General features: G+C 45.2%; 1 protein-coding gene across 1 annotated transcript in view; it reads left to right on the top strand.

Annotated features, from left to right (window-relative positions):
• Positions 1-12,047, top strand: part of BAIAP3 (BAI1 associated protein 3) — a 417,423-nt gene that overhangs the window by 267,837 nt on the left and 137,539 nt on the right. Inside the window, exon 7 of the mRNA XM_088452009.1 lies at positions 817-883. Coding sequence (XP_088308135.1) covers positions 817-883 — 67 coding nt within the window. The remainder of the gene's footprint in view (positions 1-816; positions 884-12,047) is intronic.

Genomic DNA, 12,047 nt, shown 5'->3' with positions numbered 1-12,047 from the left:
ACCCCTCCGGCCCGCCCACCAATATCGACAGCACGCCCCCTTTGGTACGAGACCCGGAGCGACAGCTTGCCCGTCGCTATCCGGGTCTCGCGCATGCACACGACGGAGCTGGCTCCGTCGTGCGCATGCGCACTGGCCCACCATCGACCCGGTTGCGAGCGCACAGCGCTTGCGACTGGGTCAGGATCAGGCCCAAAGTCCTAACAGTCCCTAGCCTTGTTTGTTCAATTCATGCCTTTGGATCTGTTCCATGTGTCTGTGTGTAAACGTTGTCTCCTTCAATAACACCTTTATATGTAGTGTATTATTCTTACTTTGTCCAGTTCTGCTGTTCTCTGACCTTGTCTCTCACTCCCTATCATTGTGTTCCTGAGGACTCTGCCTGTTTGTCCCGTGCTATATCATTCTTGAGATCTTACACTTTTCTGTCCCTTTCCCTCTATGGCATCCTTGCTTTCCTCTTTGCAGTTCCAAGAGCTTTGTGTCATAAGTCCTGGGGGCATCTTACTGCCACAGGAATTTCTTGGAAGAGAAACTATATACACGAAGATTGTCAGTTTGGTTCTCTGTCGGGGTGACGGATGTACCTTTTCTCTTTGTCTACTGTCTACCAATACTCATGTGCCTGGGATTCCACAAATAACCCGGTAACATTGTGTACGCTGGAGGTGCACCAGCCTCTTCTGCCACTGGCAATGTCAGCAGTACTGACAATAAAATGTATTTTAACAATTGATGAATCGCCAAGAGATACATATTACACTGCAATCAACATCAGAGGTTTATGGTTCTTATTTGATGTCTGCTTTCTTCTAGGCTCCTGTCTATGCTTTAACAGTCACAGTTGTTCAGGCCAGAAATCTCCTTGCAAAAGATGCCAACGGTGAGTTCTATGGGAAATACTGTAATTGTGCTTGTGGCCCAGCTGAGGACTATCGTTGGTTGTGTTTCCTGTCATATTCAGTATTTTGTTCCCTACAGCATTTGCAACCAGCGTAAAAGATCTCTAACAGTTGTTGTCATATACTGTACATCTTTTATTCAATCCTAATCTCAACTCTTTCCACTTCTGATGCCACGGATGCAGTTGTATTGCTCTTCCTTCCCTTCTCTGGACCTCCAGATGTTGGTCTACAACAGAGATAGGCAACCTCTGTTGCTTTCCAGCTGTTGTTGAACTAGGCTAGCTAGAATATATAGTTCAACAACAGCTGGAGAGCCACAGGCTGCCTAAACCTGGTGAACAGCAGCCACCATCCCAATGATGTTGCCACTCTGGTCATCGTATGCCAGCGTGATTCTTTATTTCCTGAAATACATGTCTCTGGACTATATATATATATATATATATATATATATATATATATACTCTGGACTATATATATATATATATATGTATAGTGCATATATCTTTCTCAACTCTCTTCTACCTGTCTGTATACATGATGCATCTACTTCTAACAGGCTTATATTGAAGTTAATTATACTGACTGCTCTAGCACTCACTCTAAATAGCTCAAGAACACCATTGTATCTCCTCTTGTGCCTCATTTGATGACGGTTGTAGTGTAATTGAAACCACTGCTTCTAGTAATTATCTTTAATGGGAATATGTTCAGAATGATAAATTATCATTAGTACTAAATTATAATACACAACAAATTAATACAAATCAGCTATCCAGTTATCTACTAGGCAGCATTTATGTCTTCCTACTGGAAATTTCACCCACAACCAAGACCAGAGTGATCATATATGGGATCCCTGCCAATGTCATAAAGTATGAAGTTAATATAACTTTAATAGGAGGCTCACAGGAGGATATGATATCGCAGGCTGCACATAATGTACAGCAACAAAATATATTTTTTTCTATTTGCCACTTTTGATGTTGTATCATTATTTTATTACATCTGTATAGAAACCACAGGCAGTATATCAGAATGTTGCAGCTTGTTCCAAATCACAGGAAGGGAATGGATCTGATACATACAGTAGCAGGCTGTGTCGGAGGACCTTTGTGCAGCATGTTTCGCTATAATTGGGTGACCGCACTGTATACGAGTGCTATGGCGTCATTTTGTAAGCGTATACTGATCCATTTTCTTTGCATGACTGCATTACTATTTTGTCTCCTTGGGAAGTACCTAATATATGTCCTTTCTTTAATGTTATTTTTATTTAGATGATTCTTTTGAGCATAGTGAAGGCTTCATTGACGCATGTAAATCCAGATGGAGGTTATATACTGACATTTTGCTAGCGTAACCCTGGTGGCTGTATTCTGCAACACACAAGTTTTTGGCTTCCGGCAAGACAGATTCAAGGTTTCTTTGCATCCAGAGCAAAGTCCCCACCACCACCACTACCCACTTCCCTGCCCCTCAGTTGAAAGTGCAGAGATGGCATCTCATAAGTTCCGCAGCCACTACTTGCATTAAGTACAAGAAGGGTGTCTCCTTCATTTTATTATAGGCAGACTAAGTGACACCTCCTGATCCTGGCACCCTAGGCAGCTGCCTGATTGTAGGACCAGCCCAAGTTACTGGCTATGATACTCATGCAGTAGGTGTATGTGGAAATTAATGTCCGTTACAGACAGACCTGATTTTTAAAATATACTTTAAGATTGTATAATTTCATTATACTGTCTGCAACTTATTTTCCTAAACCCATCAAAGGGATAATGAGACTTAGTCAAGCAGTGGTGTAAGTTCATCCCAGACGCCCGGAGGCAAGTTATAATCTGGTGACCCCCATCATAGCCGCTGACACTGTAATGTAGCAATTCACATGCAGACAGGCTATAGATAGACGAAGGCAGCAGCTGATGGTCTGACATGGAGCTCTCCACTAGTGTATGGTGGCTTCTCAGGTGCCGGGAAGGGGTGCCATGTATTGGGTGGCCGTGACGGTAAACTCTGGGTACATAGGGCCTGATTCAGAGCCGGACGCTCTTTGAGAGCGCTCGCTCTGAATCAGGGCATCCCTGTTTTTTTTTTAAAGACGGCCTACTGGCCGCTCGCTAAGCTGTGGGTGACCACCCACAGCTTTAGCGAGCGGCCAGGTGATGGCCGCGATGGTCACGACCATCGGGGCTTGTGACGAGACCCTTGTGGTAGGGTCTCGTTCCCGCAAGCCCTAGTGAACTTTCGGTTCTAATAGAGCCGGATGCTCACCACTGACATCACTCGTGGGGCCGCCCCCAAATGGCAGGCGTTCCGTGGGAACGCCTCCGTTTGGCCAGTCACCCCCCCTGCCCACCTCCAAAACGGGGCAAGTTGTCAATCACAATCGACAGCTGCCCCGCTTTGGTGCGAGACCCGTAGCGACGAAGCACCCATCACTGGCCGGGTCTCGCGCATGCGCAGTGGGGGACCATCGACCCGCTTGCGAGTGCTGTGCGCTCGCGAGCGGGTCTGATTCAGGCCCATAGTTACAGCTCTAAGTGGGGTGAATATGTTGTGGACAATGGAGGAGGTGCCCCTTCAAAGCTGGAGCCCGGCGGCAGGCGCCTCCATTGTCTCCCATAGTTCTGCCCCTGTACTCAAGGCATCCCACTGGAACCCTGATCATGAAGATAAAGTAGAATCCTTTCAGCTGACAGCTTTCAAGGCAACACTCAGTCTTATGATGTCTCCAATGGACTGTTCTCACAAGGAAGCCGTGAATATATTTGTGCTGGTGGTATGAAGATCACCTGGAAGAGATAATATTGTTATGTGCACTGAAATCGTAGATATTAGGTTGTTTTTTCCAAACCTGAATCTTGCAGAGAAGGTGTAGACCCTGCAGAATGTCATACTACTGTCAATCCAGGATATTTATGTGTGTATCATTTCTTTTACCCCTTCAAAAAGAAAAAGATCCATCATTTATTTATTTATTACCCGTTATTTATATAGCACATACATATTTGGCAGCGCTTTACAGATAATATTTGTCCATTCATATCAGTCCCTGCCCCAGTGGAGCTTAGGGGTATATTTACTAAAGTGCGGGAATTTAAAAGTGGAGTTGTTCCCCATAACAACCAATCTAATTGTAGCTACTATCTTATAGAAGGTGCTAGATACATTTTAAGTATAATCTGATTGGTTGCTATGAGAAACGGCTCCACTTCTAAAAACCTGCACTTTAGTAAATTATACCCTTACCATCTATATTCCCTACCACATGCACACACACACTAGGGTTAATTTTATTGGGACCCAATTAACCTACCAGTATATTTTTGGGAGTGGGTGTGGGATGTATTTGAACCTTATATATAAACATAATTTCCAACAATACTGCTACACAATGAATTTATCTAAAGCATTATAATACATAGGACCGCACAGCCTCCTGAACATATGGGGAAGTTAGTTGGATCAAGGTGTGTTTACACTTCTTATGGAATTACACATTTTATCACACCTTCCGTTAGACACAGAGCTGATTGACCTGCTTATGACTACAGCAGCTATTTAGTATTTACCTAGACAGCAGGAGTAAGCTGGATACAGGTGACTTACTAAGAACTGTTCCATTGTAAATAAAAGAGCTACAAGAAGCACACATACAGTACACACCTATATATATATATATATATATATCTTAGTGTACAGGTATCTATCTTTATACATATATATATATATATATATATATATGTGTGTGTGTGTGTGTGAATGTGTGCACACACACACTCATTTATGTATATACTCTATTACTGTATACGTGCATTTACAGTAGATTTATCTATATATATGTATATATATATAGATACTGTACATATATATACTGTACACACATGCATACAGTAATATACATACATGACTTTGTGGGGTTTTTGCAACAGTGACTGATACAGCTTTGTGTTTGTGCTGGTGTATACGCACAAATAAATGACATAAATCCAGTGCTTGAAGTCTTTTTTTATGTACTTATATCTTCGGTTCAATTCTAGTTGGCAGAATGCAGCCCTTAAGACCAAAGCAGCTTTTGCATACCAGATGTGCATCCTCCAGATCCCGTAACTGGGAGCTCGGGCATGGCCTTGTGCTAGTACTTAGGACAGCAGCTGTAGGCACATGTCAGGAGCCATTCATCTATATATAAGGAAGTGTCACTCTTGACTACAGGTCAACAATAACAGTTGAAAGCGAGTAAGCTGGGGGCGTACATTCCTTATGGGCCTTTACGTACATCAATGGTCACTTGTTGCAAAAGTGATTGTTTTATTTTAATAGCTGAAGACATAGATAAGAAAGAAAAAAAAATCAGAGCAGGCCCACAGGGTCTGTTTATCAAACTATCCCACTCTCAAAACTGGAACAAAATTGAATGAAGAAAAAAAAAGAGAAACTGGTGCAGATTCAATGTTGTTTTTTTATTTTTATTTAAGCTTTTTTCCCCTTCTTATAATTATAAATTTGTTTGGAGTCCAGCACCACTAGCAGCTGGCAGACTTTGATAACTTTACCCCTAGGAGATGCTAAGATCCACTTTATCCGTATAAATATATCAGTGTCCGAAACCATTTCATGTCTGTACCTCATTTAGGGGTCTATGTACTAAGCCTTGCAGAGAGATAAAGTGGATGGAGATAAAGTACCAACCAATCAGCTCCTGATATTTTTCAAACACAGCCTCTAAAGTGACAGTTAGGAGCTGATTGGTTGGTACTTAATCTCAATCCACTTTATCTGTCTCCAAGGCTTAGTACATAGACCCCTTAGGGTCTGGATCAGAGCCCACACCCAATGCTGATGTTTAAGTAGTTGAGCGATTATCTGCAACTGCGCATGCGCAAACACATCTGAAAACCGCTATGGCGCATGCATTACCCAGAGTGTACGCGCAAAGGCGCTGTATCTATCGGCACAGACGGTATCAGAAATACTGTGGAAAGTGATGACAGTGACTGGGAGGTGGCCAGTGGAGCACAGAAAAATGGTCCGTTCAGTGGGCGCGTCATGGGAATACTTGCCTACCCTCCCAATTTGGCCAGGAGCCTCACGAAAATCGGGTGCCGCTTACGGCCCCTCAGAAAGGCAAGAAAGCTTCCCAGCAGCCACGGACCCCTCCTGCCCCCCCCACGATTGTATGAGAATCCCCCGCAGTGGGGGAATAGTATCATTTTAGCCCCACCACCTGCTGCACAATGATGGAAATCTCGGCATTGTGTAGCAGGGATGGAGCCAAAATGATGCGATCATGTGGGTACGCCCCCACTCTGCCCATAAACTCTGCCCACGCCCCCGATTTTCCCGATCTGGCTGCCCCCTCCCGAAAGTGGTAACCAGAATGTTGGCATCTATGGTTATGGGAGTGTTGTGACGCACAGCCGCAGGCATAGGAGGCCATAGTCAGATGGAGAATCTGCACCTGCCACAGGGCTGGTGCAAGTTATTATGGTGCGACCAATGAGTATTACAGCGTGCACAGGCACTAAGCGTGGGCGTCTCAGTCCTTGCACTCTCGGCCCCATGGATGTAGAAAAGGAAAAGACGTTGTAATAGCATTTTCATTTGCATAAAGTTGCAGACGGGCGGCCACCAATAGACGCTGCTGCGTTTGCTTTTGCTTGTGACTCAGCCCCTTATTGTTACCATAAACTGTCATCACCCAAAGCGCAGAAGAGTAACAAAGCCATTAAAGTACAAAGGCGCTCATTCACAGTGCCACGCATCTGCTATCATCCGCACTGGGCTCACGGTGGAGGAAAACATTTGCATTTCTGTATATCTGTGTGGCTATTCGGAGTAGCGCACAAGTCAGCCAGATCTCCACTTGCAGATCAATGGGTATAACTGGATGGCATTAAGGCATTGACAGTTTGTATAAGTTTGGGTGCATCGTGGGCATGTAGGCAAAATTGTGGCCTATTCAAAAGTAAGTGTATGCAAGGATCCAGCGACTTCCCACGGATCTCTATAATTATGGCTGCTCTCTCAAGTGGATGTATAGGGGCAGTGCAGCCGTATAGCTGGCGCCATGGGTGTAGCTATGGGGCCAAGAGGCTTGGGGGGCTCAAGTCATATAGTTGCCTACCAAGTTACGGAATTAGCTGCTATACAAGTGGATCCCGGCCTGAGAAGGATTACTCATCAGAGCACATATAGGTGGCGGTCTCTATCTCTGCCTGTCAGTAAAGCTCTACACTGATATCCATCTCCCACACTCCTGTGTTACCCTTACAGGCACAGCTGAGCTTATCAGTGAGCCCAGCACAGTCGGAGATTACAGCCTTTGTGAGGTGAGCTGGAGGGCTGGAGATTGCACTCCGAGATTAGGACTGTACCAGAAAGGGACAGTGGGCCTGATTGAGGGATGGATGGTACTGCACAGCTGCAAGTAAGTGTCTGTAGGAAATAGACACCTCCTTGCTGTATCTGTGATCTGAGTGCAGCCTCCATAGACGCTTCCTCTGATCACCATAGCAACCAATGATCGCGATAATGGCTCCTTTCCCCACGCTGCGAAAGATGAAACTTACTCAGCCTGGCTGGTTCTTGGCAGCTTGTGAGGCCAGAAAATCTGCGTCCACCGACACAGACCATGACCTCGTCCCTCTCAGAATTGGGGGCGACACGCCCCCATTTACAGGAATGCTAACCAGCCACTCACCGCCCCCCAAACGCCACAGCATGTCAATCAGGCTGCGGCTTGGGGGCTCTGTGAGCGAGGTCACAGGATCCATTCTGCACATGAGCATAACGGGTCCTGTGCATGCGCAGACCACAAAATATCGCAGATATACACAAACCATCAGGTTTACGTACATCTCAGTCAGGCCCAGTGTGCTGAAATTAAGAAGCTCTCCAATTAAAGTAGAATTTCCTGCATTAGGAAGTATCCCTCTTAGCAGTGGCATCACTAGGGGACTGCGGGCCGCACCAGGTGACACCATCCGAAGGGGCATTAGGAATGGCTTGGCAAAACCATGGGCATGCCTAGGTGGTGACTGGAAGTTGGCCTAAATAGAATGCAAAACAGGCTGTCATGGGAGAGTCACAGGCATGTCAAAGAACACGGCTGCATTCTCATACGCAGAGTCACAGCCACAAAGTCATGTTCATATGAATTTCAGAAGACACTGCACTTGCCATAGGCTTGGGAAAGGGTCGATGGTGCGCCTGTGGTAGAGTGTTCAGAACCACCAATGGTGTTACACCTTCTACGGTCATTGAAAGTTGGCGTCCCAGGGCTTGCACAGTCCGGCGCACGCTAGTAAACAAGGAAAAGGATGAAACTATCATTTGCGTATTATCACCGAGGTGACTCTGCAAAAAGTCGCAATCGGGGCTGCAATAGCGCCCACCTATGAATCAGACCCTACTGTGTACCATCAGCATTGCAACATCATTAGCTCATGTCAGTGGCGCTTAGGGCAGCTAGTCTGGGACCCGGACAGTCTCTTTTTGGGACCCATTCACCTCCTTGTCCTAAAATAGTTGCTGCCCTCTGGCCCAAAATGTATTTCTTGGGGGCCCAGCTTGGGGCAAATGACTAGCAGCTAATCCAGCCCCGGGTATGCTCACAGAGAGCTGAATATGAATATATTGTGGCAGAGGCCTGGCTTATAAATGGGTTAAGCATAATAATTTTCCCCTGCTGAGAAGCTGCAGACAGCGCAGGGAAGGAGAGCACAGATCCTGGCATGGCTGAGGTTTCTGAGCTCCTCATCTGGGGAATCTAGCTGCCTCTGAGTTATGGGAACAAAAATACTCACAGTAATGTTTTTGTGTGAAAGTGCTAAACAAGCTTGCTGCCCTTTGTATGAACTGCATTGTTTCGTTACGAAGGTCTACTGTGCTATTTTTAAAACCATTTTAACAGATGCTATCAGCTAGATTTATATTATTCTTTTCCCCATCCTTACATACATATATACAATTGAGATACAATCGGGTATAAGGAAGATACATTTATGCACAGTAATGCAAAAGTGCAAAAAGTGCTAGTTATTTATAAAAACAAAATGTATCTTCCACTCCTGCATCTGTTTTTGGTTTCTGGCTCAAAACTGTCAGTGCAAACTGTTAAAGCAACTATATTTATCAAGGAAAGACAGTCAAAAGCAGTGCAAATGTATGTATTCCCAGTCAAGGGGTGGGGAGTGCTCTCAGGCAACATATCTGTGGTCAGGCTTAGGACTTGAATCTGATTCGTACACACCTGCAGCCACTTTTCCGTACAACCACGGCATTCTACTTACTTTCATATTGTAAATGTGAGAATCCACTAAAGTGTGCTGTAAATCTGTGCGACTGACAGTGGAAGCCTATGCCAGCCCAACCGTCATCGGTATAGTATCTGAACCAGTCCCATGCTAGAGGCAAAGCATCCATCAGACACAGACGTCCTTATCTCCTCCTGAACGCTGTGATCACAAATGGAAGTGAATTTCCCATCCATGACACTCCCACAAAATGGGGCTGTCCCTGTCAAACGCATGACCGCTACCCATTTCATAAGTGTGGAAACTGACAGATCAATCTCCGTCATATAGTGTAATGCCGCGTATCCACTACGCGATGTTATTGAGCGATTGTACGACTACGACATCGTAATCATGCAATCACTCAGCAATCATGCACAAATCATGCACTATTATGTCGGAAACGACCAGCGATGCGCGCTCCCGCTGGTCGTTTCCGACATCGATTATCTACTGAACATGCTGGTCAATCTGCCGATAACAACAGATTGCCCATGTTCATAGATGATTGATGTGCCTACACTGAACGATCAACCGTTCAGTGTAGGCACTGCAGGGGGAAGGGGAACGACGGTACGATTACGATGTCTTAATCGTACTGTCATGCCGGTATCTGCTAGTGGATACGCGGCTTAAGTCTGATCCGGCGCATGTGCATTCATTGGTTTCTTTCTTTTGCACATGTGCATTATGCAGAACGCCGCAAGGCGCGTCCATTTAACCACTTCCCACTTCAGTCCGACTCAAATCCTGCTCCGGGGAACTGAGACGATCCTAGACACCGTCACACTGCTAAGAATAATGCTGGAGTGATTGTTAGAAAATAAGCATAAAGACCAAATTAACTAATTGTTACAAATATATTAAAATAATTTTCATTTTGGCTGATCCAGAGATGGACGATATCTGCATGCAGAGCCGATGTTGGCACGGTTGAGCAATTATCTCCTACTGTGCATGCGTTACCCTGAGTGTACACACAACTGTACTGTTTCATTTATACCAGTGACACCTGACCTTTGTAACCATACAATTATAGCTAACATTTATATAAAACATAAAAACATATACAAATGTTGTAGATTAATATTATAATTTTTCCATATAATAATATTTGGATTCAGATGTATATAATAAATCTAATCTATAATAAATAACACATTTAATACTGAAATGTTATGACGCATTGGGAGCTTTCTCAAGGTGCCCATCTATTTGCCGATAATGCTGAGCTATTGCACGATTATGACATCGTAATCGTGTACTCGCTCAGTTATCGGCTGCAAATCTGGCATTTTAATATCTAAAACGACCAGCGAGGTGCGCGCCCGCTGGTCGTTTCCGACATCTATCACCGAACAGCAACCGTCAGGTTGCTCATGTTCGGGGATGATTGATGTGCATACACTGAACGTCTGAACGTTCAGTGTATGCACTTCACCCCTAGGGAGACGACGGCACAATTACGATGTTGTAATCGTGCCGTCATCCCCACATCTACAAGTGGATGGGCAGCATTACATCAAGTCGATTTTTTTTTTATTACAGTCCAGGGGCTGGATGCATCAAGCATGGCATTTTGGATACGAGGAACCCCGCCAATGATGGCATAGATAGCGGGGTTTAGTAATAAGAGCTGTCCTTTGCAGTGTGGGGACTTCTGTGTTGATGACCTGAGAGTCCTTCTGTATATGCGCGCCATCAGCCAGTGACTGTCAGCGCAAGCCGCGGGGGACCCTGGGATGGATACTATTGGATCCCTCTGAGGGAACACTCTGATAAGAAGCCCATGGGCTTCTATTAATGGGAACAAGCTCTGGAAAGTTTTGCTTTCTGGAGCTTGGTGCATACAGTAATTGAGATTAAACCTCAGAAAACTGCATTTTTTTGAGTCAGGGCAAAAATAAACTAGTGCCCATCTTTTATCCTGAGAATATAGTATAATTTACTTTGCATTTCTAACCATTATTGCCAGCTTTCGCTAACTTGCCATACGTATAACAACCAGGTATCATCTAGTTGTGATCTTCACCTTCCAGTCAGTGGAACTCATTCAGTGTCGGTCGCAAGCGCTGAGTGCTCGCAACCGGCTTGATGTGTTGGTCCTGCGCACGCGCAGCGGCCGCACTGCGCGTGCGCAAGCCCAGAGCGAGAGAGAAACTATCTCGCTCCGGAGCTCACTACAATAGGGCCGGCTGTCGATGTTGATTGACAGCTCGGCCCGTTGTGTAGGCGGGGCGGGGGGTGGTTTCCCAAACGGAGGCGATCCTGACGGAACGCTTGCCGTTTTGTGGGTGGCCGCACTGACATCAGCTGTGATGCCAGTGGGGAGTTTCCAGCTCGATCAGAGCAGGAAGCTCCCTGGGGCTTGCGGTTGCTGAGACCCAACCTTAGAGTCTCGTCACAATCCCCGATGGTCGCGATGGTTTTGACCATCGCGACCAGCACCCTGGTCAGTCGCTAAGCAGTGGGTGGTAATTTAGCTTAGCTAGCGACCAGGAGGCCGCACTGAAAGTCGCTTCTAGCGACTGCCTCTGAATGAGGGCCAGTGTCTTTTTCATACAATAAACAGGCTTATTGGATCCGCAAGGCTCCTGAGTGCGTAGCGCCAGCTGTAATTCACGTTTGTTGATGGACACAAAGGGCCAGAAGACTAGTGTTGTAATCTCGTGGTCTAGCAGTGGTTGATTCTCAGGATTTATCAAAAATATTTTACTGTTTGTAAATAAAAGACAGATTAGAAAGTAAATGGTTTCAGATTATTTCAAGTATAACTGGCTTAACCTTAATGTGTGTATTTACTTTTGCTTATATTTACATATATTTCCTTGTTGCTTCAATT

Source organism: Taudactylus pleione, unplaced genomic scaffold (assembly GCF_031769625.1).
Source record: "Taudactylus pleione unplaced genomic scaffold, aTauple2 ptg000032l, whole genome shotgun sequence".
Taxonomy (NCBI): Eukaryota; Metazoa; Chordata; class Amphibia; order Anura; family Myobatrachidae; genus Taudactylus; species Taudactylus pleione.
This window is presented reverse-complemented; position numbering and strand designations above follow the sequence as displayed.